The sequence below is a fragment of the Ictidomys tridecemlineatus genome, chromosome 8, assembly GCF_052094955.1.
Source record: "Ictidomys tridecemlineatus isolate mIctTri1 chromosome 8, mIctTri1.hap1, whole genome shotgun sequence".
NCBI lineage: Eukaryota > Metazoa > Chordata > Mammalia > Rodentia > Sciuridae > Ictidomys > Ictidomys tridecemlineatus.
Genome location: NC_135484.1, coordinates 152,000,591 through 152,019,124, shown reverse-complemented (window position 1 = coordinate 152,019,124; position 18,534 = coordinate 152,000,591). Strand labels below are relative to the sequence as shown.

Here is an 18,534-nt window from a genome sequence, read left to right as displayed (position 1 = left end):
GAAACAAGCAGTCACTTGTGGAGCGCCGGGCGCGGGGCATAAACGCTGGGGTAATACCATTTCCAGATGGACCAGCTTGAATCAGAGATGGCACCGAGATAGGGGAAACGCGCATCCTCCCAAAACAGAGCCATGCACAAACCCAAGGCTGGCGAATGGCAAATGCCACGGGGCTGAGTGGAGGGGGGCGTGTCCGGCCACATCCGTAAGAGCTAGAGGTGAATAGTTTCTGTGGCCTTTAAGCAGGTCTAGTTTTAGTTGTTCCGCTGTTTTTAATGCCTGTGTTAATGGTAGCAGAGACTAGAAAGCAATCGTCACTAGTTTGCATATGTCTGTCTTCTTACCAGTGGGCATGGCAGGACAGGAGATTTTTGAAATTCCTCCACTCCCCAAATATTTGGGGCTGTCTTTGTTCATAAAGCACTGTGGCTTTCTGAGCAGTTCTTACAGCCGATTCTGTGAATGATACCTACCTGAACCTGAACACACGGACTCCCACTCTTTTGGACAGCTTTGGACAGGTTTGGAAGAGTTAGGGGAATTAATTGGGAGAAGTTGAAACAACCTAGAGGAACTGACCCTCCGGCAGATTCCCAAGGCCTGTGAGCAGTCCGCCTGCCCACGAGGAGGAGGTGGGTCACCAACCTTCTGCTGAAGGTGAGCATCCCCTCCCACACTTCCTGAATGTCCTCACCTCCTTTTGTCCAACCACCCCCACTTCTACAAATGAACACCTTTCCTGGACCTAACTAGCATCTTCATTTTAAACCGTGAACCTATCTAGTAGTTAAGAGACTAAGGACAATTTAATCAAAATATTTCAAATCATATTAGTGTTGTAACATCTGCCTAACAAGGAAAGGAATTTTTGTTTGTAGGGGACAGGATTTTCATGGTGACATTGATAGTGAGAGTGAAGCTTTGGATCGCAGATGATTTTACAGGGCAGAAGGGCCCCAAACGTCACACAGGTGTTGGGGATTTGGTAGGCTCCTTCTGCTGATGGGGTCAAATGGCCTCTGAAGTTCCTTTTTAACCTGAAGAGTTTAAAATTCCATGAGCGGCGACTCCGTGATGATATCCTAAGGTGTATTTTTTAATAAAAAAAAAGAATTCTTTTTCATTTTAAAGAAGACTCTTTTATGTAGAACAGATGAAAGAGGAACTGCTCTGGTTGTGTTGTTGTGGATTTTCTTTGTGCACGCTCCCGTCAAGACAGAACCGGGTGGTGCATCTCGGGCTCTGAGATGACTGGATAAAGTGGGATCCCTTTGTGCTTCCAGACAGGGTATCCCTAAACCTCACCCAAAATACCTTTTGCCATTTTGCCCTGTGGATGTCCTACCCGTGGGATGTGGAGTGACAGGATCCGTGTCATGGGCACAGAGAGAAACCAGACAAGAGTCCCTGATGACATGGTGGTGTGGGACCAGAACCTTCCGGTCCCTCAGTTATTAAAAGTCAACCCAGTAGTTACATGTATCCTGAGACATGCCTGGAGCCTCCTCCCCTCCTAAGTCAACCGGAGATGCCTAGAGTGGAGAGATACCCCCTCCCTGCTTCAAAGCCTGGCTCCTACAGGGTGTGGGGAAAGCAAGGATCCAGGGGACCTAATGGCCACGGGTGTGGTCCACGCTGTGTCTATCACTGAGCCAACTCTCCCCCAACACCTGTGGGTGGAGGATGGCCTCCTGGCAGGTGGCGGCCCCCTGCTGGTTTTCCCAGGCACATTTACAGGGTTTTTTCCTGATGTCTCCATGTGGTTAGAGCTCTCCGGCCTGAACTCTTCCTGACCATTGTAATTTCTGCTCCCTAGAGTGTTTTCTGTAGCCTGCTTGCTTCCTGGACTCCTAGTTGTGTCTACCTGACTCAGAGACTCACGTCCTTGCTCTTACCTTGGATGGTAAAAGGCGGATAGTGGACCCCCTCCAGCCTCCCTCCCGGCCCAGCTTCCAAATCAGATGAGCGACTACGGGAGAAGGAACGCCCACCTCTCTTCCTACAGACACACACTCCAATCTCTCCAAATCGTTGTTCTGGAGAGAACCTTGAGATTTTCCCATCAGTCGGCTTTGGAATGAGTCAAGCACCCACTTCTCCATTTTCTCCCTTCCTCTTTTCCAGCCGTACACTTACGTGGACCGGGACTGATTATGGCAGAGACCTTGGGCTTCCTCTCCCTCCGACAACGGCAGTCCCAGGCAGAATGTGAGGGAGGGCTATCAGGTCCCAGCAGCGGACATAAAGGTCAGGGACAGGAAAGTGAATCCGCTCACTTAATCGGAGGGTGGATACTGCAACGTGGGGTCAGAAGCGTCCTGCAGGCAGTTCACTTTTTGGTGAACGATCACTGAGGTACCAGGGCGTGCACAGCTATCTTGGTGAAGGTGAGACACAGAGAAAAGAAGGATTGAGTGCTGGAAGTCAGTAGAGGCCCATAGGGAGACTAAAGCAAGACCTGAGCCATGTGAACACCTGCAGCTTGAGGCTCCACGAGGAACTGCTTAACCCGTTCCCAGAGCTGCCTGCCTCGTGGCGGCTCCTTCCTCCAGAGCTCCTGTGAGATCTCCAGCTTCTTAGAGCCACTCATTTCTTTGCAATAAAGCCCCATGATTTCAGGTCCCCTGAATGAATTTCTGTGCCTTGCAATCACAGCCTAGCAACCAAGCAAGACCAATAACAGAAACAAGAAGCGGCCCGAAGAGTTCCAATGGAGGAGAGCTGATCTCTGTTTGGGCCAGCAGTGCTGAAACTGCTGTATTTCGTCGCCAGGCCCAGTGCTGAGACTCTCTCTAGCATTCTATTTTTTCATCCATGTGTTACCACAACCTAGGACAGAAAAATTTCTCAGCATGATTTACACATGTCTCTGCACACATGCCAAAATAACCTATTCCCCTTCTGTAGAGGATAAAATGATTGCTTCAAAGTTTGGTTTAATTTTGAACCTTAGTGTGTTTAGACTTATCTTTAATTTTTCCTCCCCAATACCCACTTTACACCTAGCCATCTTCAGGGTGAGAAAATGTCAAAAGAGCCTATGCCTATAACACGAGTCTTTCCACTTCTAGTAGCTACTCAAGAAAAACACCCACATTGGAAAAGACGTATATAAAAATACATGGTTATAACCATGAAAGCCAGAATTCATCTTAGCTAGTATTTCCTTAATTTACTTGACCCTGATGTTTACAGAACACCCATGATACCCTAAAAGACACAATTTGGGAATAATCTTGGGTGAAACCATTCGAGAAATACTTTTTGCAACTTCTGTCCCCAGCTTCCCAATTTCCCCTTGACAACTTTTGGATTCACTGGATGCTCATCCAAAAGCTTAAACTGAAACTCTTAGCAAACTTCCAAATGTACTTAGCACGACCTCTTTCAAAGACAGGCCTCTGAACCTCCTCCTGCCCAGGGGAGGAACAAAGTGCAGTGTGTTTTGAGGCTGCAGCCCCACAACTTCCCAGGAACTTCAAATAAATTATTCAGAGTCTATCTTCTCCAGGGATTGGCAAACAGGAGAGATAAAAGGCCCACATAGGGAGTGTGGGAAAGGGGAGGGAGAGAGCAGGGGCTGAATGCTGGGTGGGTGGGTGGGTGGGGATTCCAGAAGAGACGATTTCCCAGGTTTTAGGTGTTGGAGCTGGGGAAGTCAGGACGGGCACTGGTAAGAAAGTGGCAATTAACCACACTGTACAATGGGAGCTAATTGATCCTTAATCAGAGCCAGGTGCTCAGCTCTTACAAAGCAGTCACAGGCAGCATCCAGGGAGCCAACCATCACCGGACACTAGGGACAGCCCCAGAGGTCAGGGCGCTCTGCCTGGCCTCCGGCTTCTCCCCTGCATGCTGTGTCAGGAAACAGCCCATTTACTGGGTTTTAAACTAGAATCATGTAATTGGAAAAACAGCTCAAGAACCGAGGAGGCTGAGTCAATCATGTTTCAGTTATTTCTTATGTCCTACCCTTTAGAAACAAACAAACAAAAAAACTTAAATGGAATTCTCATTCGAATGTCTCGTATGTAAAGCAAAGCAATCCTGTGTAGGAGCGCACCAATGAGTCCCAACTCCGACCTGAAGAAATCTGCAGGGTGAAGGAAGAAGGCCCTGTGGAAGGTTCCTGCTATGACTTGACTTGGGCCTGGCTCCTCTGGCAGGACTCCAGAAACCAATTGCCCTGAATTGAAACTGTCAGAAGAAAATAAAATGGGCTGAATTTACGATCACCTGTATCCACAGACATCCACACACAGAAGTGCTTTGTTAACGAAGGCACAGACCAAAATGCAGCCGCCGGGTCACACAGCCCCCTGGGAAATACCGTTTGGTGATGTGAGGTTTTTTTTTTTTCTTCTTCTTCTTCTTTTAACATTTAAGCAGGAAAACAACACATGCAGGAAACCATAAAACCCTTCTAGTTAACTGTAGCCAACGGTCAATCTCATTAGGATAGAATGGTTAGGCTGCGGCCTCTCCATGCAGGGTCCGCACTTTCCCCGGAACAACTTCCAATTTTCACACTTGTTGGAAGCTGTCAACAAAGCAGAAGTTCCACTCTCTATATTTATACCCTTTCCCTTCTCCTCTGCCTTCTAACCTCAGTCCCCTATGTTCCTCTGTGAGCACACATTTGAACTGGCGCGCGCACACACACACACACACACACAGACACACACACATACGTGTGTTTACTCAATTAATTAAACTGACACTTTCAGCTGGAGTGGTAGTAGACATCCTTGGGAAAATCATGGGGATCACAGGGTGGAGGGGAGCTGGTTGTGGTGGGGAGTGCAACCAGTCCTGGCCAGGGCCCAGCCCTGGGGAAGTTCATTTCTCTTTTACTCAAATGGAGAGGACATCTATTTTAAGGTATCACTTCTGAGCTGACTGAGGCGCTCAGGAAACAGGGTTCCAGGGCCCTCCCCTTCCCTGCTGGGCTCAGAGCTTGCCAGGCAAGGGCTTACCACTGAACAGCACCTCCTTTCTCATTCTGTGACCTCAGTCACCAGCCACCAAATCATTCTCAACTCAGCTTCTCCATGTTAAAAAAGTGGGTGGTGGAGAATAATCCTTTATCTACAAATTTATGGAGAGAATATGCTAAAATGCAATGGGAGCAGTAATTTCCAAACTTTGGTGAGCACTGGAAATGTCTGGGGAGCCTATGAGGATCCTACCTCCACAGTGTGACCGAGGCCTGGTAGTCTGCAGAATCTCTACCTTTAAAAAGAATCCTCCAATAATCCTCAGGCTCTACCAGACGGGAAACATGGACTCGGGGCCTATTGCTGAGCCTGCAGTGTCTCCCGTGTGGCTGGCAGGGTGCTGGCTTGTACAGGCCTGACCTTTCTATAACAGCCATGAGGTCAGGGACCTGGAGGTATTTGCTGAGCACCCCCAGTGGCTGGGCACTACCCGCATCCCGCAGGAAACAGGGGTTCACTCCATCCTCACAACTGTACACCTCAGACAGCAGTGGATTTAATGATTTCTTTGAACCCTGAGTTTCCAAGAGGCTAAGAACTCTTGACAGCAGCCTCTCCCTAGGGAGCCAGTTTCTACCCGGTTTTCACCAAGTGCAGGGCTCCCATTTCCCACAGGCAGCCTAAGATGCAAATGCATTTTGGATGCTCTGCAGGCCCCATGGAAACAATGCAAATGTTAGGTCAACAACTAAGAAACAAACCCTTGTTATGCAAAAAGAACTAAGGAAAGCAAATTTGGGGGTACAAAATGGATTCAAGGTCTAGTCTAATGGGAGGGTCTGGTCTGGTGTCCTGGAGTGCTGGAGACCTGAAAAGGTGGACGGAAACCATTGTGTGCAAGGCCTTGACATGTGAATCCTGCACTTTACTCTGGGCAAAGAGACATCGAGGTAGACACTGGCACATGCCTGGAGGTGCCCTGCCCACTGCAGCTTTTTGATAGCTATAGTGAAAAATCTAGAAATGTGTGTGGAGGTGATTTTCAAGGCTGAATCAGAGGGTCAGGGGTAAACATGAATGAACATGGGCTGGAGGGGGATTTTGCAGGACTCAAGGGGCGGGGAGGGGGAGAGCAAAACAAAAACCCCCAGAAAGAAGGAGCAAGCACACAACCTTCCACCCTAACAAATCCATATAGGTAAAATGGATTTTCATTCCTGGAATTCATCCTTTTTTTTGGGGGGGGGAAACATATGCATCTTTCATATACTTTCTTGGAGCTCCTAAATTGTTTAAAATTTATAATTAATGCTGGTTAATCCATGAAACCTACACTGCTCAATAAACCAGTCACAAGACAGAAAAAATAAAATTTATGATGAAGCATTCTGACCAAGGCATTCACCACACCATGTTTGCAAATTGGTGTGTTTCCTACAACACAGGACGTACTTGGTAAAGGGTGACATCCACTATCTCCTCAGAGTCCCTTTGTGTCCCCTGTCACCCCAGACCCTCAGCAAAGATCCAGATGGCCTTTCCAGGCACCTGACCCACCAGCCACAGCATCACCTCGCATGGGCCATTATGTTTCTCAGTACCTAAAGGGTTTCAGCTAGGTATCGATAAAACCGACTTCAGCAAGTAACACTGATTTACATTTCTGATGGAACACAGGGCCAGAAGCAGTGTCTTTTAAGAAAAATTGCTTGATAATCTTAAAAGAAAATCTGAAACCTACTCTTTTCCATTGATCCAAATTATCCGGAAGAAAGCCACACTAAACTATTGGGTTTCTTAGGTTTGTTATGCCTTGAGCCACCGACCATGTATCATTTCTGAATGAAAATTGATTCAGAAGAAAAAGTCCAAAAACACATTTATTCTACTACTTGCTAGGAAATACATACTATATGTTGCCTTTAAAGGCTTAAATGTCGGATCGGGGTTGTACTCAGTGGTAAAACACTTGCCTCATATGCATGAGGCACTGGGTTTGATCCTCAGCACCACATAAAAATAAATAAATAAAATAAAGACTTGTGTCCATCTACAAATAAAAATAGATTTAAAAACAAACAAACAAACAAAAAAAGCTTAAATGTCTATTAAAATCCCTTGAATTCCCCGCCCCTCCCCGCCCCCAGTGCTGGGGATCAATTCCAGGGCTTGTTACATGCTAGGCAAGCCTTCTACCACTGAGCAACATCCCCAGTCCCATAGTTCTTAAAATATTTTAAGCATCTGCCCTTACATGGAAAAATCAAGGGAAAATAAATAGTTCTAGCAGGAGAACCATACAAAATAAAAATAGCCTTCACATGCATCATTAAAAAAAAAAAACCGGCATCATATAGGTCAACTAATCACAGTAATCATCACCATGAGGATGAATATTGAACTTGAGCATTGTTCTGCACAAGAGTCCTTCCTCCTTTCCCCCAAGATCTCTGAAGAAACCTAAGGTGCTGGGCTGTTTCAAGATCTTTTTTAAAAATGGGATATTCTAACTGCAGAATACACATGTAATTAAAAACTTGTTAGGAGCACACATGAAAAAAATTGGAAATTAATAGCTATCTTTAGGAGATGAATTATATTAAAACAATCATTGTATTATTTTGGAGAGGGAAAAACTACTGCTTCTTACTGAACAAAATGCTTGTTTTGGCCTACAGTCTCCAAGAATCTCTTCTTCCAGCTACACATTCCAGGACCCAGGCCACTCCCTCACCTAGCAGCAATCCAGACTGGGGGATTACTCCCCAGCACATCTGCTCTTTAACCCTTCCTCTCCAGTGCTGAATGGCTGAGACACATCACGTTTTACACATTTTTACTTAACAGACATTTAGAAGTGAAGATGGCTTTTGTTACAGCTAATGGAGATTGGTGGCCTCACCCCAATAAACAGGAAATGGTGCCACTTAAGTTGTATGTTCCAAACCAAATAGTAATGGACCCAGTGAACCCAAGGCACTTTTGTGTCCTCCCATACTGCTGCACCTGGTGCTCAGAAAGAAAAAGCCCTGCCAGATAAAGCCCACCGTGCTGTTCAGACCGAGTGGGCTAGCCAGGCACTCCCATTGTGGTATTACCCATGCAGGGCACAGCACAAGATGGGCGATCTGGGCACATGGTGAAGACTTACACACCTTTTGCATTAGCAAAGGTGTAACTAGCAAAGGCTTTCTCCACCTCTACTAATAACTTACCAGGCTCATTATGTTCTTCTGGGTGCAACAAATCCTAGCTACTACTAGATGGTCAAGTACTGACAAGGTAAGGAGAAAGCAGCTTTAGAAGCATAAAACAAAACCACAAAAAGACCTGCCGGTGGGATCAGTGAAGAATCCCATCCCCCACGCCCCTCCCCCCTTCCAGATTTCAAGACAAAGGGTGTGCTCCCTTAAATGCAGTAAACTCAGAAAATTCCTCGAAAGCTGCGTGGAGTTGACACACATTCAGCTGACGCCATCATTTCGGGGTCAGGGCCTGCCAAATCTGGCCAAGAGGAACTTGGTACTTGCCAATAAGGTGGCATTTAGACCCTGCTTCTCCAAAGCCAAGGCAGATGGGATGGGTGGTCTACCCACAGGGTAGGGCCCTCCTGATCTCAAGTGCTGGGCAGAAGAATGACAAAAGTCAAGATGTAGGGTTCAGTTCCAGCTGATTTTATTTCCTTCTCAAAAAAAGTTATTTACAGAAGGTATATATCAACAATCTGACAGGCAGTGAACTTGACATGATTAGCTGGCATGATTTTTTTTTCTTTATTTTTTTCCTCCCCCAAACATTGTTTTTGTGGCCTTGAATTTTAAGACAAATATTCTACACGGCATATTGCACAGGATGGATGGCAAAAAAAAGTTTAAAAACAAAAACCCTTAACGGAACTGCCTTAGAAGGCAGACGTCCCGGTGCCTGTCCTTATTTTAAACATACATACACACAATCTTTTTGCTTATTATAATACAGACTTAAATGTACAAAGATGTTCTCCACTTTTTTCAATCTTAAACACAACAGCTATAAACCGGAACACATATGCTATCATCATGCCATAAGACTAAAACAATTATATTTAGCGACAAGTAGAAAGGATTAAATAGTCAAATACAAGAATGAAAAACGCAGTACATAGTGTCGCGAACTCAAATCGGCATTTAGATAGATCCAGTAGTTTAAACGGCACGTTTTTGCTTATAAAAAAAGTGCAAAAAAGATGTGGTTTACAAGTTAAAGCTACAGGATCCCTTTTTGCTGTAAATGCACCAGTTTTAAAGCCTCTGGACAGAAGAGTATTTCGTCTAAATATCTTGTTTTTCTTAAAAAGCACTGAATGCTTGCCTAATTCTCCTCCCCATTCTAGAAGCCTGGGGTTGAAAGGGTGGACACTGGTGGCAGGTTAAGGGATGCTGTCACTTTAAGAAGCCTGCAGATTGAAGTGTAAACATGGAGAAATTAGGGGCTGATTTTTTAAACTGTGTGAGATATTAACCAGCCGCCCTGTTATAAAATCAGGAAATCCAAACAGCGATTTACACCGATTAACACCCCCTTTATATATTTTTTACAAAAATACACTGAGAAAATAATCAAACGTTTTCATCTCTCTTGTCTTTTTTTGTTTTTTAAAAGTGTCAAAAGTCTACATTTAAATATAAAAAATTAAAAGTTAAAACTCTAGCCCTTCAGTGAAGGAGACGTAAAATGGCGTGGGTAACAACAACTACAAAAAAAGAAAGAAAAGGAAAAAAAAAAGAAAAGAGGGAAACAAAGAAAAAGAGAAGAAAGTTAAAAATAAAGCCAAAAGAAAGCCAAAAAAAGAAAAAAGGGATAACATAAGAAAAAAAAATAAAGGTTTGGCCAGTATAAATACGTCCACATATAAAATGGCATCTGATTACATTTACAAGGAAAAAAAAAAAACAACCAAAAAAAAAATAAAAATAAAACCCCAAAAAACGAGGATGGAGCATCGGTGAGGGAAAAACACGTCTTCTCATTTACACCTATAAGGAATAAACACATACACACTGAGAAAAAATTTGGTCCTGAATTGTTTTTTTTTTAAAGTCCAGCACAGATTTGAGTTGCGTTTGAATCCTTTAAAGAGTTAAGAATGAAAAAAAGCTGGTGATAATTCTGTTGTAGGAATCAAACATAGCGCCATCTATCTGCTTCTTATATTACCCTACACTATTTTAAAAACTGCTCAACAGTCTTATACAGAAATCTTTAAAAGATAGACAGGATAACATGCTATATTAACCCCACCAGTGAAATAATCCAACACCATCACGATTCCGAGTAAGAGAAGAAACCTTTCCCCGAGCCACTCGCCCTCCGCGGCGCGCGCGCCTCAGTCTCCTCCCGGCGCCCGCCGCGCCCCGGGCACCCGCGCTGCGCCCCGGGCACCCGCGCTGCGCCGGACCCTCGGGTCCGCGTCCCCCGCCCCGCCCGCCGCCGTGGCTCCCCGGGGCCCCCAGTCCCTTCCCCGCGCGGCCACGCCGCCGGGCCCGCCTCGTCTCTCCGCCTCTGGCTGCAGGGACAAGGAAAAAAAGAAAGAGGGACAGAAAAACCAAAAGGGGCGTTCGCCAGCGTGGAGTCTCGGTCCCTGCGCTCCCCTCCGCGTCTGCGGGCCGCAGACCTTCGCCCCGAGCCTTCCTCCCCCGCAGGCGCTGCCAGGGGGTGGGGGCGCGCAGCCTTCATCCCCGCTCCTCTCTCGACCAATTAACCCAGTAAAAACAAAAGCAAAAGCCACCAAAGAGGCGAGGCGAGAGGGCGAGATTCCTCCAGTCTCCAAAAAACTCCCCGGCTTCTTTCTTGCTGGGGGTGCGCACAAGTCCGGAAGCTCGCTGGAAGGAGGGGGGGGTCTCTTCAAGCAAAGGGGAGGAAACTCGAAGTAGCTTTTTCGCCATCAACAACAACATCAATAACAATAAAGGTCGCCCTGTCTACCTCGCCTCCTGCGCGTCCCTCCGCGGGGCCGCGGCGCCACGGCCCGGGAGGTGGGGATGCGGCGCGGGTCCAAACGCCCCCGCGCTCCTCTCCAAGCCAGCGCTGCTCACTTTTTTCTTTATCTTCTTTTTAATTTTCCCTTTTCTCTTTCAACTCTTCATCTGTTTTTTTTTCTATTTTTCTTTTTTTTTCTATTTTTTCTTTTGTTTTCTTTATTTTTTCCTCTCTCTTCCCCTCGTCCCTTCTTCTCCCCGCCCGCACCCTTCAGTAGGTGAAGACCAGGTTGGAGATGCTGGACTCCAGCCAGTCTCCCGAGATCATCTCGCTCACCTCGGGCGTGCAGTAGTCCGGGAACTCGAAGTGCGAGCCAGAGCCGGGCTCAAAGTTGAAGTCCAGGTCCCGGTCCAGCGCCGACGACGAGCTGAAGCTGCCCAGGGACATGCTCTCAAAGTTTGAGCTGGGGTTCAGGTCGAGCAGGTCGTCCTCAAACTCGTCGTCCGAGGATGAGCCCGAGGAGGAGGAGGAGGAGTGAGACGAGGTGGAGGACGCGTGCGAGGGCGCGCTGGACGGGGCGGGCGAGGCGGCGCGCAGGCTGGCGTAGCCGCGGTGGTCCGCGGGCGAGCGACTGGCGGCCGGCGACGAGGCGGCGCTGCTGCGGCCGCTCAGGCTCGGCGCGTCGGGCGAGCAGCCCGCGCCCCCCTCCTCGTACAAGCCCAGGGGGTCGCTAGGGTCTGCGCCCGCGCCCAGGCCGCCCACCGGCGAAGCCGACGCGCCCAGGCCGCCGAACAGGTAGACGCGCTTCACCTTCTTCTCGGCCAGGTGTTTGCCCGGGGCCGCGAGTGCGGTGGAGGCCGAGGCCGCGGCGGAGGCCGAGGCCGCGGCGCTGGGAGTCCGCGCCTTGTACAGCGCATGGTGGTCGGAGGCCGCCGCGGCGCCCAGGGGCAGCAGGGCGGCGCCCGCCTGCTCGGCGGCGAAGGAGGCGGCCGCAGCTTTCCCGCCGCCGCCGCCGCCCGCCAGGACCAGCTTGGCGTGCGGCTTGCTGACCCCGCCGCCCGCGCCGCCCGCCACCTTGGAGCCGCAGCTCTTCTTCTGCGCGGGTTTGGAGTTGGCGCCGCCGCCGCTCGCGCCGCCGCCTCCCCCCGCGTTGCCGCTCCCGCCGCCGCCGCCGCCGCCCCCGTGGCTGCCCCCGCCGCTGCCACCGACCTTGTCTCCCTTCTCCCCGGGCTTGGAGGCGGCGGCGGCCGAGGAGCCGGAGCTGGCGTTGCCGGACTTAACCTTCTTCCTGGGCCGGTACTTGTAGTCGGGGTAGTCAGCCATGTGCTTGAGGCGCAGCCGCTCCGCCTCCCGAATGAAAGGGATCTTGTCGCTGTCTTTGAGCAGCTTCCAGCGTTTGCCCAGCCGCTTGGAGATCTCGGCGTTGTGCATGTCGGGCGACTGCTCCATGATCTTGCGCCGCTCGATCTGCGACCACACCATGAAGGCGTTCATGGGCCGCTTGATGTGCCCGCTCGGCGTCTTGCACCAGCTCGGGTCGTCGGCCTTGCCGCCCGTGGAGGCGGTGGAGCCGGGCGTGGGGGAGGAGGCGATGCCCAGCTCGAGGCCGGCGCCCGAGTCCGAGCTCTCGCCGGCCAGCAGCGCTTCCGTGTTCTCGGCGTTGTTGGTTTGCTGCACCATGGCCCCGGCTCCGCGGGCGCCCACGCGCGCTCACACCCTCGCGGCGGCCGCGGCGCGATCGCCGGGCCCTCCCGGCTCCCCGGGCCAAGCACACGCCGAGCTGGCGGACGCGCGCGGCTGCCAAGCGGGCCCCTCAACTCCTCGCCGGGGCGGAGGTGGGCGAAGAGAGAAAAGTCCCCAAACGATTCGGGAGAGGAGTACTCCGCCTCTCGCAGAGGAGTTATAGTTCCCAGACTGGAGAGCCTCTCTCCCCCGCTCGCTGTGGGTCTCACCGCGCTGCAGCTTGCTCGGTGTGGGCTAAGGTGGAAGAGGAGTTTCTTGAATGCTGGTGCCGAAGCTTCTTCCACTGCAAGTTTCTCGCCGCCTCCCAGGCAAGTCTCTCTCTCTCTCTCTCTTTTTTCTTTCCCCTGAAGCAGTTGATTCCAGTTCACGAGCGCACTCGGTAGCTCAGGAAAGCGACATAGTCTCTATCACTGAGTCCCTTTCCTACAATGCAAAGCAAAAACGACTCTGGCTCCGGGACTCTCTGTGGGCGGAATCGGCACTAAGGAGTTTGTGCAATTATTTTGTTGCAAGGTAGGAAGCCAAAAAGCCTGCGTGCAGCAGACTGGCATGAATAAATGTATGTTTCCCCCTCCCTTCTGCAAGAAGGGAGCTGGTAATGGCAGAGTTCCTCCAGTGCAGACTCTTAAAGAGCGTGCAAGAGCTAGAGACCCACGAAACAGGCCTCTTCCCTGCACACACAGTTTCTCTTGCTGCAGCTTAGAGCAGACCCCAATTCCGCCTCGCGCCTCTTTATCCTTTCACAGACTTGGCCTCAGCCAATCAGCCGCTGTAACTAACGCTTCCTCGTGCCAAGCCCCTCCTCCGGGCTTCCCATTGGCTTGGAACCCGGTGCAATAATAATCTCCGCGTGCAATGAGAAGCTCCAAATCTGACCTCATTCCAATTTACAGAGCAAACTTTTTAAAAGGGCTAGAAGTACAGCTGAGATTTCTGCTGCCTCTTTTTTCGTTTTGCTGTGTGTGTGTGTGTGTGTGTGTGTGTGTGTGTGTGTGTGTGTGAGAGAGAGAGAGAGAGAGAGAGAGAGGGAGGAGAGGATGTTAATGCATGAAATTATTAAGGGGAGAGACGGAAATGTATTCTAACCATTATGTTAGATAACAAGGGGCTTGGAAAGGGGGGTAAGGGTGAAATACTGTAAATGGAAGCTTTCTGCTTAAAAGCCGAGTGATTATTTTTATTAGTTCTTTTCAGCATTGGAATAAAGAATCAGCCTCTAGTGCAAAACCTGTTCCTGGGCTCCTTCTTAAAGCCCAAGATGTAAGGGGGGGGGAGAGGGAAAGCCACAACAATAAATCAGTGGATATTGAAAACCGTTAAGAAAGTGGTACCTAGACACCTGTCATCACAATTATTTTAACACCTTTAGGTACAGCACAGATGCTGATGTATTGTGTAAATCTCTTCAGAACAGTTTCTCTGCTGTTTGTGGAAGGCAGAGAAGATGACTTTTTGCAGTAATTGCTTACTCTTAGCCAACAAGGGTTAAGGATGGTTATTTACAATGATTGAAACTCCCCGGTAAATCCTGAAGAGTCCAAACACAGGCACTTTCCCTTGAAACACATTAGGTCGTGCTCCATAATGACCTCAATGGGAGACTCTTCATGGGGTTTTGAATAGGATGATAATGGTGAGGAAAGGATGGAAATGGACTTTAGTTTCTAAATATTTGTTTTCCACCTTTTCCAAAGGAAAGATTGGTTCACTCTATTCCTCTTTCCCCTCAAGTCCTCCTCTTCCTCTCCCTCACGTGTTTTCCCTACATGTGTGTTAATTGTATCAAATGGGACTAACTGGTAGCCCAGGAGGACCCAGCCTCTGAATTAATGTTAGGCCTGGTGTCCAGTCTTTCTTACTGGTTTTGTCACTGTGGGTCTGGGACTGTCTCAGTGAGGTCATCTGTAATTTCAGAACACGAAGCTCCTCGGTAGATGGTTGTGGGTGTTCAATGACTTTGGGACTGTAGGGGGACTGTTCTTTCCCTCTGTGAATGCTGTACCCTTGGCCCCTCACACACTGGTTCTAGTAAACAGCAGCTTGTTGTTCAAGAGGCTAAAACGGGACAGGATGGCTACTGATGTGGACATTTCACAGATCATAGATGTGAACCACTCAGGGCCACATGGATGTTGTCCTCATGATGACGATGTTCCAAGATAGCAATCCCAAGAAAGGAACTTCATGAAGAATATTGAAGGATGTGGCAAGGACACTGGGCCTAGGTATTCAGATGACACGTTCATTTGGCCACACAGATGAACCTATTTCCCATGATCTGAGAATTCAAGTTTTAGTAAAAACTGGCCTTCCTTAACACTTTCCTGAGGTCAGTGATAGGTGGGGTCAGGCAGGGCCAGGCCAACGTAAAGTCAGCTTTGCACTCAAGGGCTGGATAGTATATTTCCATCTTTTTTTTCTTGTCAAATCTTTAAAGTATGTAGGCCCAGGTTGTCAGGTTTAGAATTTTAATGAAAAAAACACCCTATGGAGAGAGCTGATTGGATCTCTAAGGATCAACCACAAGCAAGAATGTTTTAGTGGATAAAAGCAAATAATTTTTGCCCATTAGCTACCTTGGGTATTCACTACTACTTTTTTTCCCCCCCTAGAAGAGTGAATCTTAAAACAAAACCAAAAAAAGCTCCCAACCAAAAACACAATGACAACTTTTTTTTTTTTTTGCATCACAAATCTAGTATGTCCTCATAATAAATTTTTGTCATTTTTTCTGCTATGCACAGAAACACACCTGTAAATGTTTTTTTTCCAGTTGTTGATTGACCTTTATTTATTTACTTATATGTGGTGCTGAGAATCCAACCTAGTGCCTCACATGCTAGGCAAGCACTCTACCAACTGAGCCACAACCCCAGCCCTGTAAATGTTATTAATCTGATATAAAAATGATCCTAAGAAGTCTGTTATCTATGAGGTCAATGTTTTCACTAAATTAAAATAAGAGGATAAATATATTTATTTTGGGATTTGTACTAACTAATGATTTGAGGGTGTAGCTAGTTTGATAATTAAGTTGAGTGAGTTTCATCATAGTTGATTATATTTCTAACATCATTTACACTTTCACCATTGAATATGATTGGAGAAAAAAATGGAAGTTAAAATAGCCATACCAATTATGATCATGTTTAAGACAGATTTTTTTTAAAGAGTGTATTAAAAAGTAGTTGCTGGTCTAATTCTGTTGTTAGATATTTTTCTGTATTCAATTCATCAAACAGATTTTAAGACACACCTCTACTTTATATGCCACTAAGGAAGAAAAACTACCAATGGGGGGGGGGGAAACAGTTTTTATCCTTCTGTGTGGAGGATACCTCCCTGTTGAAATGAAAAGTTTTCTCTTTAAAATGAAATATGAAATCAGTAACTTCCACTGACTTTTCTAGATGATTTTTTATGTAGATACACATGAGTGCTTAGACTTCTGAAGTAGATCTGTTCTTAGGTGTTAGATTGCTTAGAATGTGGAAAAAAAAAAACATGTGACAAAGGGCCTCTTAGTAAAGCCATCTTTCAACTGGGTAAAGTATGTGCATGCAGGAATGTATTGGGCTTCTGAAAACCAGACAATGAGAAAAGATTTCTGTGTTCTCATTACCTAACTTCATATGTTTTGTAATCAGTTCTCCATTACTGACATTTTTTTTCCCAAATACCAGCTCTTCGGTGGCCCCTACTTGATCAGTACTGAGTGTTCCCTCTGCTGGTTTTGCAGTACATGAAGTAATTCTTAATGCTACTCTTAGCTGTATTAACAAAAAGCCAAGATCATTTTGCAAAAAAAAAATAAATAAATAAAAATAAAAAATAAAATAATAAAATAATCCTGCTTTAGAATAATAAACTAATTGTCTTCACTGGCAATGATGTTGAGACATTTCAAATGTTGAATTAAGGTAAAAATAAAAAAAATCACATAAATAATGGAATCCATTTGAGATGCACACATAATGTCTGCAAATGCATTTCTTCTGTCACATACCTGCACAACATAAAACGTTGTGTAGGGGGTATAGATGAAAATAAGATTCTCTCCCTCTCCCTAATATAGTCCTATAGAACCAAGGGGGAGAAAGACCTGGCTGGAGATTAGTTTAACAGATCTCCTGGATTTGCACGGATTTGCACGATTTTTGCCTTGCCTTGGTTGTAGAAACTGTGATTGTAGGAGCTGGTCTGACCTGACAAGTCTTCAGTTCAAATAAAACAAAGAGTGGGGAAAACCCTATTGTTGTTACTTTCGTTGACGGGGAAGAAGCCCCGGGAAACCTGATGTCAGTGGCCTTTGTCCACTGAAAGGCCCCAGGCTTTTTGTTTCACACTTTATGGAAAAAGACTTTCCATCCAAGGCTGATTTACTCCTCAGTCAAGGAGACAAACATAACTTGCACCTCATCTGTCTGGGCTGATAAGGTGGTATTGGAACTGGACTAGGGGAAAGGGGTGGTACTGCAAAATATAATATATACATAATTCTTATTTGCAAGGTATCAAGACAGAATTCCGGGGTAAGTGAAGTATGATATATTTTTACTCTTAGAATAAACTGAGATATAAGAAACCCTCATTGCTAACAATTCCACTTTCTCTCCCCTCATAATCTCTCACTAGCCACAGTAGACTCAAGTAAGTTCTACAGAGCAGTGCCAATCAAAGCCAACCCATTACTCCTTTCCCCTCAATTTCCTGAGAACAAGCAGAAAACGAGCGTTGGCACGGGCCACGTAGATTGGAGCAGAAGAGCCGGCTCTCTGCAGGTAGAGCCGTGGCACACCCACGCAGAGCTTGGATGGCTCTGCAGCCAGCCACTTCCACTCCCGGGAGCGCGGCCGCCAGGTGGCAGCGCTGAGCCTCCCTGCGCGGGCGAGGAGGCGCTGCAAAGCGTGGGGTGGTCAGCTGGCTTTCTTCTCCCTCCTGGTCCTCTCCCGAGCGGCTGCACCCTCCACCACCACTTTACCTGCTTTACGTAGCGGTGGGAACGCTCGGCGGCTAGCAGGGCATTTTTTGTCGGTAAATTCGGACCCCCCCCCCCAATAAATCAATTGCCGCCTCCCGTTCACTTGTCCGAAGGTCCCGAAGTCTGGGGAGGCACGCCCCTCCGGTCGGGTCAGCCGAGCGGGAGGTGGCGGGTCCCCGTGCTCGCTCCGTCTGCAGAGGCAGGAATGGCTTCGGACGCAGTTCCTCCGGAGAGCGGCTGCCGCGAAGCCGCGCGCTCCGCTTCAGGACGCCCGAGGCCACCCCTTCTCCTAAGGGACGGGTGCCCGCTCCGGAGCCCGGGCGCGCGCCGCCAGGGACTCGGGGTGCCGGCGCGGCTGAGCCTCGCCTGTCGATCACCGTTACAGGGAGGAGACAAATGGGGACCGACTCGGCGGCGCTTTCTGGAGGAAAGTCTCCCCGACTGTAAACGCGTTCCAGGCGACCTGTCACCAGTCTTGGGTTTAGGTTTCACGGCCCGGGAAGTAGCCCAAGGCGCGCGCGTGCACGTGCACCCGGGCGACCCGCGCAGCGCCCCTGCGCGCCCCCGACCTCCTCTGAAGTTGCGCGGGCCGTGGCGGGCGCGAGAGGCCGGGGTGGGGGCCCTTTCCCCAGCGCTCGGCTCCTCCTCCTCCCGCACGCCCGGAGCCAGCTGGGCCAGCGGCGACTGTGCCCAGTTCCGCCACTGACCGGAACTGGCAGCCGCTGGCACCCGGCCCTCTGGGTGCCCAGCGTCCTTCACTCCGACGCCTCAACGCGGTGAACCTGGCGCGGACCCACGCTTCAGCGAGCACACGACCTTCGCCCGCGGGTGGACACCCCTCCCCGTCCCTGCAGGCGGAGGCCCCATTCAGCGCGCAGCTGCTGCGTCTCTTTCTTGAGGGCAGAGCGCGGGGGG

General features: G+C 48.6%; 1 protein-coding gene across 1 annotated transcript; it reads right to left on the bottom strand.

Moving 5' to 3' along the window:
- Nucleotides 1-8,590: 8,590 nt before the first annotated feature.
- Nucleotides 8,591-13,370, bottom strand: Sox4 (SRY-box transcription factor 4). Its single transcript, XM_078020600.1, has one exon. The coding sequence runs from the start codon at nt 12,573-12,575 to the stop codon at nt 11,166-11,168; it is 1,410 nt and encodes a 469-aa protein (XP_077876726.1). The 5' UTR covers nt 12,576-13,370; the 3' UTR covers nt 8,591-11,165.
- Between the last annotated feature and the right edge of the window lie 5,164 nt (nt 13,371-18,534).

Bases quoted from the DNA above. Each gene is read 5' to 3' on its own strand.
- Sox4 (XM_078020600.1), bottom strand. From the start codon at position 12,575: ATGGTGCAGCAAACCAACAACGCCGAGAACACGGAAGCGCTGCTGGCC.